Source organism: Muntiacus reevesi, chromosome 9 (genome assembly GCF_963930625.1).
Source record: "Muntiacus reevesi chromosome 9, mMunRee1.1, whole genome shotgun sequence".
NCBI classification, from domain to species: Eukaryota; Metazoa; Chordata; class Mammalia; order Artiodactyla; family Cervidae; genus Muntiacus; species Muntiacus reevesi.
Genome location: NC_089257.1, coordinates 45,686,488 through 45,701,088, shown reverse-complemented (window position 1 = coordinate 45,701,088; position 14,601 = coordinate 45,686,488). Strand labels below are relative to the sequence as shown.

Below are 14,601 nucleotides of genomic sequence, written 5' to 3'. Positions count from 1 at the left end.
ATGGCCACACAGAAGGAGAAGAAGAGCTCTTAATCTAGAAATGGCTCTTGGAGTGTTGTGCCCAATCTCAGGGAGAAAATAGAGAGATAGGCACCTGAGAATGACAGAAATCAGTGTCAGTCAGCATGGGAACTGGGTAGATAAATCCAATTTTGAACACAGTGAAGCATATTTCTAAAAGTCACTTTCCTTTATTGTGTCCTATATTTTGACATTTCACTAATTTCCATCAACCTCTACAAGGTCCACAGAATTTTGATGATAAAAGGTATTACAGCATATCACAGGCCTTTCATCTACTCTTAAATGTTCCTTTGGAGGCATTTATTGTAAGGTTGGTGCAAACATTTTTATCAAAGGTCAGTAAAGTCTATGGAGTTTAAAAACAGGTCCTGAGGCTTCCACCAGGAAGCAGATACCCTGGTCTGGGATATAACTTAGAATCTTACTGCAGACTGTGAGATTCACTGATTCCTCTTCATGTTTAGAAAACCAAGTATATAGGAGTTTGGGATGGGGTACAGACCAAAGCACCATAGAACTTGGAAGTCAGAGTAGCTGAAGTTCATATGTCTGCACTGGGCTCCATTTCTTAACTCAGCATTCCTAAAAGCTGCACACTTTTCTGAAACTGAGACAATACACTTACTGTGGGAAGCCAGCTTCCTGACCACACGGTCTATCCTGGAGATAGTCTGAGAGTCAAAGAAGTTCCAGTAGAAGTGAAGAAGGAAGATAGGCACTTTCTAGCAATATTCAGTTAGTTTTTTGCTAAGTAGAGTTAGAAGTCTGGGGTATCTTACCAAGGTAGGTGTCAGGCTTCTTTTATTCCTTCAATTCTTCTGGAGGTCTTCTCTGGAAATGCAATAAATGCAGAAAGAACATCAATACAGTTCTTGGATAGTTTCTATGAAGCAAGAAGATAGCTCTCCTGTTCTCACGCCTATGGAGAATTGTAAGAAGCTGCTTCTGTCACACAGTTCCCCAAGTAGGAGGCTCATCTAGCTCTGGAGCATTTGTCTGACTGGGTTGATGGGTACCGATGCTCAGACTTTCATTTAGTCTGGGGAATGGGAGAAAAGTGAAAGCAGTGGGAATCTGGAGGAAGTAGATATTAATTAGAATGGCTGCTCAAAGGAGACACTGCAATGGCTGACCTCACTGTCTCTGGAGCCAACACTAAGCTAAGGCCTCTCCTGGGGGAGGCTGCGTGGTTTCCTCACCCATGACCCCACTTCCTTTACTCTATTCTACCCTTGTGTTCAGAAGGACTCAGCCTCTCAGCTGAAATGGCCTCCCCTGGAAATGTTGGTCCAGGACACAGGGTGGGAATAAATCCCTTTGGGCCTGTTTCTTGGTCCTGTATCCCTGCACTCTTCTCTCACTAAATGAGCTTGGAGGCCCTGGGTTTCTGTGTCACCTAAGGGAGACACTGATGGTGCATTTCCAAATTACTGACTGAACTGAGCAGGAAACAAAGGTCACTTTCATGGTCATCAGTCCTCTGCCACAAATTTAAGGTGGGTTTTGGGGCATCTGTAGCATCTTGCTTCCCATCTCCACTCCCCTGGCCTCCTGACAAAAGATTAATCTCCAAAACAGACAATCAGTTCAGGCAGCTCAATATCAGAAAAACAAACAACCCAATCAAAAAGTGGGCAGATGACCTAAACAGACATTTCTCCAAAGAAGACTTATAGATGGCTAATAAATACATGAAAAAAAAAGCTCAATATCACTTATTATTAGAGAAATGCAAACCAAAACTACAACGAGGTTATCAACTCACACCAGTCAGAATGGTAATCATCAAAAAAGTCTACAAACAGTAAATGCTAGAGTAACCCTCTTGCACTGTTGGTGGAAATATAAATTGATACAACCACTATGGATAATAGTATGGAGATTTCTTTTAAAAACTAGGGGAAAAAAACCTATCATATGATCCAGCAATCCCACTACTGGTGATATACTCTGGGAAAATCACAGTTCTAAAAGACATGTACCCCAATGTTCATTGTAGCACTATTTACAATAGCCAGGACATGGAAGCAACCTAAGTGTCCATCAATAGGTTAATGGATAAAGAAGGTGTGATACATATATATTAACACAATGGAATATTAGCTGTAAAAAGGAGTTAATTTGAGTCAGTTTTAGTGAGGTGGATGAACCTAGAGTCTGTTACACAGAATGAAGTAAGTCAGAAAGAGGAAACAAATGTTGTATATGAATGCATATATATATATATATATATATATATATATGGTATCTAGAGAAATGGTACTGATGAACCTATTAATATTTGTAGGGCAGCAATAGAGACACAGACATAGAGAACAGACTTGTGGACACAGAGAGGGAAGGAGAGAGTGGGACAAATTGAGACAGTAGCACTGCAAGATATACATTACCATATGTTAAGTAGATAGAAGTGGGAATCAGCCCAATGCTGTGACAACCTAGAGGAGTGGGATGAGTGGGGAGGGGGAAGAGAGGTTCAAGTGGGAGAGGACATATGTAAATTTATGGCTGACTCTTGCTGATGTTTGGTAGAAACCAACACAACATTGTAAAGTAATTATCCCCCAATTAAAAATAAATTAACTAAAAAATAATCTTAAATTTCAGCCCTAAATATAATTATTTTTGCCCTTGAAACAAGCACTCTTTGATGAATAAAAATCTGGAGAAATATTTTAATTTCACACTTTGTATTATACTTCAACCTACAAATAACATATCATATTTGCACAGTTTCACAATTTTGAGTGGGTGCACAGAGGACAGAAAAGTGAATTTGTACAAAAGTACATTAATATTTCTCAGTGCTCCTTAAAATCACTACATGTACAAAAAATGTTTGACTACTAGCTAATGAGAGGTATGTAGAAAACTACATTTCACATTTGTTAGTGGCAGATATTTTAGCATTCAAAGTAATATCTGATATTCCAAACAACATTATTATAAATGAATAAATCTGGGCTATCCTCAAAAACCAGAATTTTGTTCTTACTGAAAGATTGCTGCTGAACCACGAAAGAGACGCCAGGATTCTTGGCCTCCAGAGGAAAGGAATTCAATCTGGGGCCAGTGTCAAGGCTTGATAGCTCAGAGCTCTTGTGCAATAAAGTTTTATTAAAGTATAAAAGAGATAGAGAAAGCTTCTGACATAAACATCAGAAGGGGGCAGAAAGAGTGCCTCCCTGCTGGTCTTTAGCTACTAGCAATCTGCTAATTAGGAAAACGAAATGTCTCAGAACTCAGAGACTGGCACCAGGCCCCTCACCCACAACATGCATTTTGAGATAACAATGGCACAAGGGGAGTTGTCCCCTGCCAGAAAAACGAGTGACTTGAATCTTGAAGAAAGGCAGGTTTCCAAGCAAATACAGTCTCATTAACAAAGCTAAAGAGAACATTTGCATGAATAAAACATGCCAGTTTGTAAGCGGGTTCTAAGTATTAAGCAGAACTGTCTTGAAGATTGAGTCTAGGCTTCATTAACATAGTTCATTAACGTAGCTTAAGACAAACATTTCCATAAGAAAAACACATCCCTGAGCTCAAGGTTTGAGAAAAGTTAAGCTCAGGTGGAACCCAGTGTCTTCATGGCAACACCGAATTTTAAAAGCAACCTCTTTTAAAATTTGTATGTGAAAGTGAAGTCGCTCAGTCATGTCCAACTCTCTGTGACCCCATGGGCTGAAACCTACCAGGATCCTCAGTCCATGGGATTTTCCAGGCAAGAATACTGGAGTATTGCCATTTCCTTCTAACTGCAAGTTAGAGTGGGTTGGCATTTCCTTCTAACACTTGTAGTCTGTTTCCTCCTGGTGCTTAAGAGAGAGATTAAAAAGTGTCTGACACTTGAAGCATTTTTACTCCCTTTGGAGACCCCTGGCCTTCCTGTCTGTTACTCTCTCATTACCAAAAATCAGAGGAAGAAGAACTAAATAACAAATGAGCCTAGATTTGGGAGTATAATTATCATGTTTCCTCTTAAGGTTTTGAATTTTTAGTATTTAAAAATCCTATGTTATGTCTCAAACTGGACATGGAACAAAAGACTGGTAACAAATTGGAAAAGACGTACATCAAGGCTGTATATTGTTAAGTTCAGTCGATCAGTCGTGTCCGACTCTTTGCGACATGGACTGCAGCACAGCAGGCCTCCTTGTCCATCACCAGCTCCCCCGGGGTTTACTCAAGTCCGTTGGGTCCATCATGCCATCCAACCATCTCATCCCACCTCTGTCGTCCCCTTCCCTCCCACCTTAAATCTTTCCCAGCATCAGGGTCTTTTCAAATGAGTCAGTTTTTCTCATCAGGGGGCCAAAGTATTGGAGCTTCAGCTTCAGCATCAGTCCTTCCAATGAATATTCAGGACTGATTTCCTTTAGGATGGACTGGTTGTTTCTCCTTGCAGTCCAAGGGACTCTCAAGAGTCTTCTCCAACACCACAGTTCAAAAGCATCAATTCTTCGGTGCTTTTCTTTATAGTCCAACTCTCGCATCCATGCATGACTACTGGAAAAACCATAGATTTGACTAGACAGATCTTTCCTGGCAAAGTAATGACTCTGTTTTTTAAAATGCTGTCTACGTTGGTCATAACATTTCTTCCAAGGAGTAAGCATCTTTTACTTTTATGGCTGCACTCACAATTTGCAGTGATTTTGGAACACACAAAAAAAACAAAGTCTCTCACTGTTTCTACAGTTTCCCCATCTATTTGCCATGAAGTGATGGGACAAGCTGCCATGATCTGTTTTCTGAATGTTGAGTTTTAAGAAAACTTTTTCACTTTCCTCTTTCACTTTCAAGAGGTTCTTCAGTTCCTCTTCTCTTCGTGCCATAAGGGTGGTACATATCTGAGGTTACTGATATTTCTCCCGGCAATCTTGATTCCAGCTTGTGCTTCATCCAGCCCAGTGCTTCTCATGATGTGCTCTGCATAACAGTTAAACAAGCAGGGTGACAATGTACAGCCTAGACATACTCCTTTCCTGATTTGGAACCAATCTGTTGTTACATGTCCAGTTTTAACTGTTGCTTCCTGACCTGCATACAGATTTTGCAGGAGGCAGGTCAGGTGGTCTGGTATTCCCATCTCTTTCAGAATTTTCCAAGTTTGTTGTGATCCACACAGTCAAAGGCTTTCACACAGTCAATAAAGCAGAAGTAGATGTTTTTCTGGAATTCTCTTCTTTCTCAATGATCCAGCGAATGTTGGCAATTTGATTTCTGGTTCCTCTGCCTTTTCTAAATTCAGCTTGAACATCTGGAAATTCAGAGGTCACGTACTGTTGAAGCCTGGCTTGGCGAGTTTTGAGCATTACTTTACTAACCTGTGAGATGAGTGCAATTGTGCATTAGTTTGAGCATTCTTTGACATTGCCTTTCTTTGGGATTGGAATAAAAACTGACCTTTTCCAGTCCTGTGGCCACTGCTGAGTTTTCCAAATTTGCTGGCATATTGAGTGCAGCATTTTCACAGCATCATCTTTTAGGATTCGAAACAGCTCAAGTGGAATTCCATCACCTCCACTAGCTTTGTTCGCAGTGATGCTTCCTAAGTGATGCCCACTTGACTTTGCATTCCAGGATGTCTGGCTCTAGGTGAGTGATCACACCATTGTGATTATCTGGGTCGTGAAGATCTTTTTTATATAGTTCTTCTGTGTATTCTTGCCACCTGTTCTTAATATCTTCTGCCTCTGTTAGGTCCACACCATTTCTGTCCTTTATTGTGCCCGTCTTTGCATGAAATGGTCCCTTGGTATCATTGTAGCCACACATTCTGGGAAACAAACTCACTTAGAAGGACAATGCAGATAGTGGAGTGCAGTTTATTATACCTGCGGGCCCAAGACAGAGTCTTCTCTTAGCCAAGGATCCTGACCAATTTTGGGGAAAACCTTATATACCCTAAGTATATGTGCTCAAACCCACCTCCCCAAATTCTCTGAAAATAGTCCGAAAAAAGGAAAAGAAACATACAATCAAAGTTAATCCACGATTCATATGCTTTAAGCCTAGGTAGTTAACAGTGGGCAATTATCAATAGGCCTGTGGTCATACCCCAACAAGCATAATAGAATTTATGATTCTATTCGGTTACACAGATAATTAGGGCATTTTTTTAGGTGACAGGGGGTCTAGGTACAAGCCCTTAGGCTTTTCCATCCGGGGGCTCTGATTTTCCAGTTTGTACGTCTTTTCTATAGTACAGGGCATATAGCTCAAAGTCCACAGTCCGGCCCAAGATGGAGACCTGCTTTCAAGATGGAACCTGTTCTGTCTGTTTCCTCCGTCAGTATCTCTGATTTGCTTGAAGAGATCTCTAGTCTTTCCCATTCTATTGTTTTCCTCTATTTTTTTGCACTGATCACTGAGGAAGGCTTTCCTATCTCTCCTTGTTATTCTTTGGAACTCTGCATTCAAATGGGTGTATCTTTCCTTTTCTCCTTTGCCTTTCTCTTTCTTCTCTTCACAGCTATTTGTAAGTCCTCCTCAGAAAACCACTTTGCCTTTTTGCACTTCTTTTTCTTGGGGATGATCTTGATCCCTGCCTACTGTACAATGTTATGAACCTCCATCCATTGTTCTTCAGACACTCTATCAGACCTAATTCCTTGAATCTATTTGTCACTTCCTCTGTATAATCATAAGGGATTTGATTTAGATCATACCTGAGTGGGCTAGTGGTTTCCCCTACTTTCTTCAATTTAAATCTGTATTTTGCAATAAGGAGTTCATTATCTGATCCACAGTCAGCTCCCAGTCTTGCTTTTGCTGGCTGTATAGAGCTTCTCCATCTTTGGCTGCAAAGAATATAATCAATCTGATTTCATTGTTGACCATCTGGTGATGTCCACAGGTTGAATCTTCTCTTTTGATGTTGGAAGACAGTGCTTGCTATGACCAGTGCATTCTCCTGGCAAAACTCTATTAGCCTTTGCCCTGCTTCATTCTGTACTCCAAGGCCTGATTTGCCTGTTACTCCAGGTGTTTCTTGACTTCCTACACCTGCATTACAGTCCCCTATAATGAAAAGGACATCTTTTTGGGGTGTTAGTTCTAGACGGTCTTGTAGTTCATAGAACCGTTCAACTTCAGCTTCTTCAGCATTACTGGTCGGGGCATATACTTGGATTACTGTGATACTGAATGGTTTGCCTTGGAAATGAACAGAGATCATTCTGTCGTTTTTGAGATTGCATCCAAGTACTGCATTTCAGACTCTTTTGGTGACTGTGATGGCTACTCCATTTCTTCTAAAGGATTCTTGCCCACAGTAGTAGATATCATGGTCATCTGAGTTAAATTCACCCATTCCAGTCCATTTTAGCTTGCTGAATCTTATGTCGACTTTCACTCTTGCCATCTCCTGTTTTATCACTTCCAATTTGCCTTGATTCATGGGCCTAACATTCCAGGTTCCTATGCAATATTGTTCTTTACAGCATCAGGCTTTACTTCTGTCACCCATCACATCCTTAACTGAGTGTTGTTTTTGCTCTGGCTCTGTCTCTTCATTCTTTCTGGAGTTATTTCTCCACTGATCTCCAGTAGCATATTGGGCACCTACCAACCTGGGGAGTTCACCTTTCAGTGTCCTATCTTTTTGCCTTTTCATACTGTTCATGGGGTTCTCAAGGCAAGAATACTGAAGTGGTTTGCCATTCCCTTCTCTGACCACGTTTGGTCAGAACTCTCTACCATGATCCATCTGTCTTGAGTGTCCCTACATGGCATGGCTCATAGTTTCATTGAGTTAGACAAGGCTGTGGTCCATGTGATCAGATTGGTTAGTTTCCTGTGATTGTGGTTTTCAGTCTGTCTGCACTCTGATTGAGAAGGATAAGAGGCTTATGGAAGCTTCCTGATGGGAGAGACTGACTGAGGGGGAAACTGGGTCTTGTTCTGATGGGCAGGGCCATACTCAGTAAATCTTTAATCCAATTTTCTATTGATTGGTGAGGTTGTTTTCCCTCCCTGCTATTTACCTGGGGCCAAACTGTGGTGGAGGTAGTGAAGATAATGGTGATCTCCTTCAAAATGTCACATGCACACCCTGCTACACTCAGTGGCCCCAACCCTGCCACAGGCCACTGCTGACCCATGCCTCCGTGAGAGACTCCTGGGCACTCATGGGCAAGTCTTGGTCACTGTCTTGTGGGGTCACTACTCTTTTATCCTGGGTCCTGGTGCCCACAAGGTTCTGTTTGTTCCCTCCAAGAGTCTGTTTCCCCAGTCCTGCGTAAGTTCTGGTGGCTCTATGCTGGGGTTAATGGCGACCTCCCCCAAGATTGCTTGTGTCATACCCGATCTGCGGCACCCAGAGCCCCTGCCCCTGGGGCAGACCACTGCTGACCCGGGCCTCCTCAGGAGACACTCAAACACAGCTCTGTCTCAGTGTCTGTGGGGCCTCTGGGTCCTGGTGTGCACAAGGTTTGTTTGAGCCCTCTGAGCATCTCTGGCGGGTATGGGGTTTGATTCTCAATGTGTTTTTGCCCCTCCTACCATCTTGCTAGGGCTTCTCCTTTGCCTTTGGACACGGGGTATCTTTTCTCAGCAGCCGCTCCAGTGCTGTGGTCTATAATCAGTTCCACTGTATAATCGTGAGGGCTTCCCTGATAGCTCAGTTGGTAAAGAATCCACCTACAATGCAGGAAACCTTGGTCCAATTCCTGACTTGGGAAGATACACTGGAGAAGGGATAGGCTACCCACTCCAATATTCTTGGGCTTCCCTTGTGGCTCAGCTGGTAAAGAATCTCTCTGAAATGTGGGAGACCTGGGTGCAATCCCTGGGTTGGGAAGATCCCCTGGAGAAGGGAAAGGCTACCCACTCCAGTATTCTGGTCTGGAGAATTCTATTGACTGTATAGTCCATGGGGTCACAAGGAGTTGGACACAACCAGCTCCATCACTTCATGACAAATAGATGGGGAAACAATGCAAACAGTGACAGACTTTATTTTGGGGGGCTCCAAAATCATTGCAGTTGGTGATTGCAGTCATGAAATTAAAAGATGCTTACTCCTTGGAAGAAAAGTTATAACCAACCTAGACAGCATATTAAAAAGCAGAGACATTACTTTGCCAACAAAGGTCCATCTAGTCAAAGTTGTGGTTTTACCAGTAGTCATTTATGGATGTGAGAGTTGGACTATAAAGAAAGCGGAGCACCAAAGGATTGATGCTTTTGAACTGTTGTGTTGGAGAAGTCTCTTGAGAGTCCCTTTGACAGCCAGGTGAACCAATCAGTCCACCCTAAAGAAATCAGTCCACCCTAAAGAAATCAGTCCTGAATATTCATTGGAAGGACTGATGCTGAAGCTGAAACTCCAAACTTTGGCCACCTGATGCAAAGAACTGACTCATTTGAAAAGACCCTGATGCTGGGAAAGATTGAAGGTGAGAAGAAAAGGGGACGACAGAGGATGAGATGGTTGGATGGCATCATCAACTCAATGGACGTGAGTCTGAGTGAGCTCCAGGAGTTGGCGATGGACAGGGAAGCCTGGTGTGCTGCAGTCCATGGGGTCACAAAGAGTCAGACACGACTGGGCGACTGAACTGAACTTACTGAACATTAAATCCCTTTTCGAAGCAGATAGGATATAAATAAAAATTTTTAAATTCACAGAAAAAAATCAAGACAACTGGGGACTTTTTCTATCGGCACTTAAGAAGGCTGTACAAGCAGAATATTAAAAACTGTTTATTCAATTAATTCCTACTTTTAAAATTTTTATTAGGGCACAAATTTTCACCCAATAAAATCTACCTCTTTTCATATACAGTTCTACGATTTTTGACAAATGTATATAATAGCACATGAAAAAAGTGAAAGTGAAAGTGTTAATCTCTCAGTCTTGTCCAACTCTTTAAGACCCTTTGGACTGTAACCCACCAGGCTCCTCTGCCCATGGGATTCTCCAGCCAAGAATACTCGAGTGGGTTGGCATGCCCTCCTCCAGGGGATCGTCCTGACACAGGAATCAACCCCACATCTCTTGAGTCTTCTGCAGTACAGGTGGGTTTCTTTACCTGCTGAGCCATCAGGGAAGCCCATAATAGAATACAACCACCACCAAAACCAAGGTATAAAAGTTGCCTCAACCCCCCAAATTCCCTGGTGCCTTTTGATAGTCATCCCATGCTCACCCAAACCCTTGGGAACTCTCTGATCTATTTACGGTTGCTCCTATTTTTTCCCTACATGTCATATGAGTGGTATCAGATACTTTGAGTATAGCTCCTTTCACTTGGCATAATATGTTTTAGATTCATCCAAATTCTGCCATCTATTAATAGTCTGTTCCCATTTTTTGCTGAGTAACATTCAGTTCTGTGGATGTATCATAGTTTCTTTATCCAATCACCAGTTAAAGGATACATGTGTTGTTTCTGGTTATTGTTGTTAGTGTATAAAAGACATTGTAAACGTTCCTGTATAGGTTTTTGAGTGACTACAAATTGTTATTAACTTGGGTAAGTACCTTGTAGTAAACTTGCTTTGTTGTGTGGTTAAGTATGTGTTTAATTTTATTAAAAACTGTCCATCTGTTTTCTGTAGTGATTGAACTATTTTTATTCTTATTTTGCACTTTTAAGCTATAAAATATGGGGTTTTTAATTACAATTAAAAATAAAACACATATTGCCTGAAACTTTGAATTTCATGTCTTCCTAATTAGTATTTAAAGATAAAAAGAAGAGTTTTGGTGAATGAGCAGGATTATTTATGCAAGTAAAGAAGAAGGTGCAATTCAAGACAGAAAGTCATACAGGAAAAAATGGGAATGTTAAGGATACTATCACTTATAAAATACAAAGGAAAAAATGAATCTATGACATTTTGTAAATGTTGTAACACTTCTCTACCCAACATATCCTACTACATACGTAACAAACTGAAAATAAATGTTACCATGTATATAATTGCCAAATTATCTAGAACCTTTGTCTATATAGGGCTACAGAAAAATCATTAGAATAAAACAAAATAAATATTATAAGTGAAAACACCTGTTACTTTCTGTTTATGTGCTTAATAAATTATCAAAGGGAGTTTATATAAGACAGCATGGGAAAGAGTACAATGAGGCAGAGACTCTCACAAAATGCTAGCCAGCATGCAAAAAGTCTCTAACTTTCTCATAAACAGTTAGCTCTTTAAATTAAGAATTTCAGGTAGTTTCTTTGCTTACATTCCATTATTTACACTTCAAGAATTTGACCTCACATAAAATATACCCTTACATAAAAAAATTTAAAGGGGCAAAATTAAATGTAAGTAAATCCCTAAGTACATTATATAGAGGATTCATATGATGCTATTATGTAGTCATTTGAAATGAAGTTTTGTCAAGACTATCTACTAGGTATTCATGTAACAGCATGGTTTAAGAACTATTTGCGAGGCACAGAGCTAAGTGTATTATCATCTTATTCAAGTCACCCTAAAACATGAGATCATCAAGAGTCTTATTAAGAAAAAGTCTCACTGCTTTTCAGAGGAACAAAGTGAGAAATGAATGGTTTAATTTGTGTTCAAAGATACACAGATGCTACATGGTGAGCAGAGATTAAACTCAGGACTCTTGCCACCTACCTCCCCAAGTCCCCCAGCCCTGCACTATAATGCCCTCTTTTCAACGGAAGAAACTTCACCAAATTTCAAGCAACAAAAAAGCAAAACTTTAGCCAAAATGTACATAACTACTCAGTAAACTGCATATAGATAAGCAAAAAATAAATAGAAAATCTTTTAGGAGATTTTTGCTTCTTTCTCAATTTCTGAATTTTCTGTTTTTATAACGAACTTGGACCAGTTCCACAGATTATTAGCTTTCATATTATCATTGATCTTAATACACTAAGTAATTTAAGATAGCTTCTGAAAAGAAAATATTTCTGAGTTTTAAAAAAGCACTACCTCCCAAAATAATTTCAATTAGGTGAGCCAAGAAAGTTCACAGTTTTTGTTATAAATATTTCCACACAGGTAAATCAAATGATACAAATAAAGCATATCTAAATTAGCAGAAAGTGAATTATACATGATAGCTTTCCTTTCCTGTGGACACAGACAGTGACATATACTCACCACGCAATGTTTCTGATGGTTCAAAACAGGTCTACATGTATGTAAATCACATTTTTAAAAACTCAAGCAAAATACACAACACACGACTCTCACTGCTATTATATTTCCAATGCTCACTTGAAATCTGGGAACTTTCACATTCTGTTTTACTCATTTCTGTACTTTAATTTTCATTTTGTGATATAAAAATGACCCATTAGCCTTTCCCACTCTCTCAACATAAGTATTTGTACAAATGTAGTCGCAAATCCATTATTCTTTCCAAATAATTGTTTGAACAACCATCTACCTAATAAACAAGAAGTCCAATATGTCTTATGAGGCTACTTCTCTCTACAATTGTCTAAGAATCCAGTCAAATGAGAGAAGCTCTCCTCTGATTTAAGAGGTTATTGGAGTTTGATCAGACTCCTATAAGCTACCATTATCACAGCCACATGATACTTAGGAGCCTACCATGTCAACTTGGCAACTCTGTCAGGAGTGTGTCCAGAGCATATATTTTCCCAGGATTCTCCTTAAGGCCCCCATGACCTCTTTATTTCTCAAGCTGTAGATGAGAGGGTTCAGGGTTGGGGTGACAATCGTGTAGAAGACAGAGATGATGTTGTCCTGCTTGGGGCTGTGGAGGGAACTGGGCAGAACATACATGAATGTGGCAGCTCCATAGAACATCCCGACCACAGTCAAGTGGGAAGAGCAGGTGACCAGGGCTTTCTGCCTCCCTTCATTTGAGGGCATGTGGAGCACAGTAAGTAGGATTAGTGTGTAGGAGGCAAGGATGGCAACAAGAGGAGGAATCAAGAAGGTCACCCCCATCACATATACCATGAGTTCATATCTGGAAGTATCTGCACAGGCCAACTTCAACAGAGGTGGAATCTCACAGAGCAGGTGACTGATCTCACGGGCTTTGCAAAAGGGATAGTGCATGGTGTACACAGTATATACAATGGCACTAAAGGATGCCAAAATCCAGGATGTGGCCACCATGAGCCAGCAGACCCTCGGCCTCATGAGGACCATGTAGTTCAGTGGATGACAAATGGCCACATACCTGTCATAGGCCATGAAGGCCAGTAGGAGGTCCTCTGCACCACCGAGGGTCAGTGCCAGGAACATCTGAAGGGCACAGCCCTCAAAGGAGATGGTGTTTTCACGGAGCAGAAAATCCATGAAGGCCTTGGGAGTGACAACAGACGTGAAGAGGAGGTCCATGAGAGAGAGCTGCCCGAGCAGGAGGTACATGGGCACGTGGAGCCGGGCATCCATTGTGATGGCCAGGAGCAGAAGGCCATTGCTGGTGAGGGCCAATGTGTATAGGACTGTGATTGTAGCACAGATCAGCTCAGGAGACCCACTGTCATTCAGAATTCCCATCAATATGAAGCCACTTCCCAGGGTGGAGTTCCAGTGCTCCATTCTGTGTTGTTTCTTTAGTTGCCTAAAACCAAGTAGATTCTTGGTGAATTTTTGTTAAGATGGTTGCAACATTTTGCAACATAAGAGGCCCCATAGAATGACCAATATTAGTCCAGTATGGTGATTTCTTTCCCACTGGTAGCTAATTTTATTTCTTGATCTCTGTTTCTGAATCTTTTAAGTATCTTGAAAAGAACCATCTGAATGGAGAACAAGCATCACATTAACAGCTAAATATTCAAAGATCACTAGATGAGAATATTATTCAGGACATCAAACCTGAACATGTATCTCCCCAGAAATTCAAATCATCTTCCTCATTACAATGTATCAATATTCAGGTATCCATGCTCTTAATAATTCTTATACTTATGCTTTAGGTATAATGTTTGACTGATGATTTAAGTACCCAGTCACTGTTCTGTGTACCTATTTTGAATATGAAATACTAAAATAAGAGCATCAGTGTGATATCAATAATGTACCTCATTATTTTTTTTCATATACTGTATGTCCACATTGATTTGCAGCCTTATTAGAAACGGTCTTATTAGAAGAGCTAAAGTGTGCACCTTACTTCACTAGACCAGCCCTACACTCACCACGTGCCAAAGAGGGAAGAGAATTTAGATTGTCTGAGACTATGGAATAGTGTGCTTGAGGTGATGTCACTTTCAGAACTTAACCTTTAAAATCAAGGCAAACATAGCTGTTGCTTTTATAACATATTATCATAAATGTGACCCTGGGATTACTCAGTAATATGAAAAACATAAGGAATTGATAAGGAAGCTCAGATTGTTTGGGAGAGAAATAGAGAAAGTTGTGGGAGAGAAATAGGGAAAATTGTAGGAGAAAAAAGAGCATGTGTTGTATTTGTCATCAAGCTCATTAACCTTAGCTCCCCTCTCTTTCACCATCTTAGGTCCCAAAACTGCAGAGCCAGGGTATCCACACTGCACTGAGGAGCCAAAGGGGGAGGAAACAGAGCCCCTGTTCTGAAAGCTGCCATGGGAGTCTGGGACCCACTCACAGAGAGAAGCTTTCTAGAAA

The 14,601-nt window shown here is 40.8% G+C and overlaps 1 protein-coding gene across 1 annotated transcript; it reads right to left on the bottom strand.

Annotated features, from left to right (window-relative positions):
- Nucleotides 1-12,603: 12,603 nt before the first annotated feature.
- On the bottom strand, nucleotides 12,604-13,548 carry LOC136174869 (olfactory receptor 2AG1). The gene has a single exon (XM_065945128.1). The coding sequence runs from the start codon at nucleotides 13,546-13,548 to the stop codon at nucleotides 12,604-12,606; it is 945 nt and encodes a 314-aa protein (XP_065801200.1).
- Nucleotides 13,549-14,601: the final 1,053 nt, after the last annotated feature.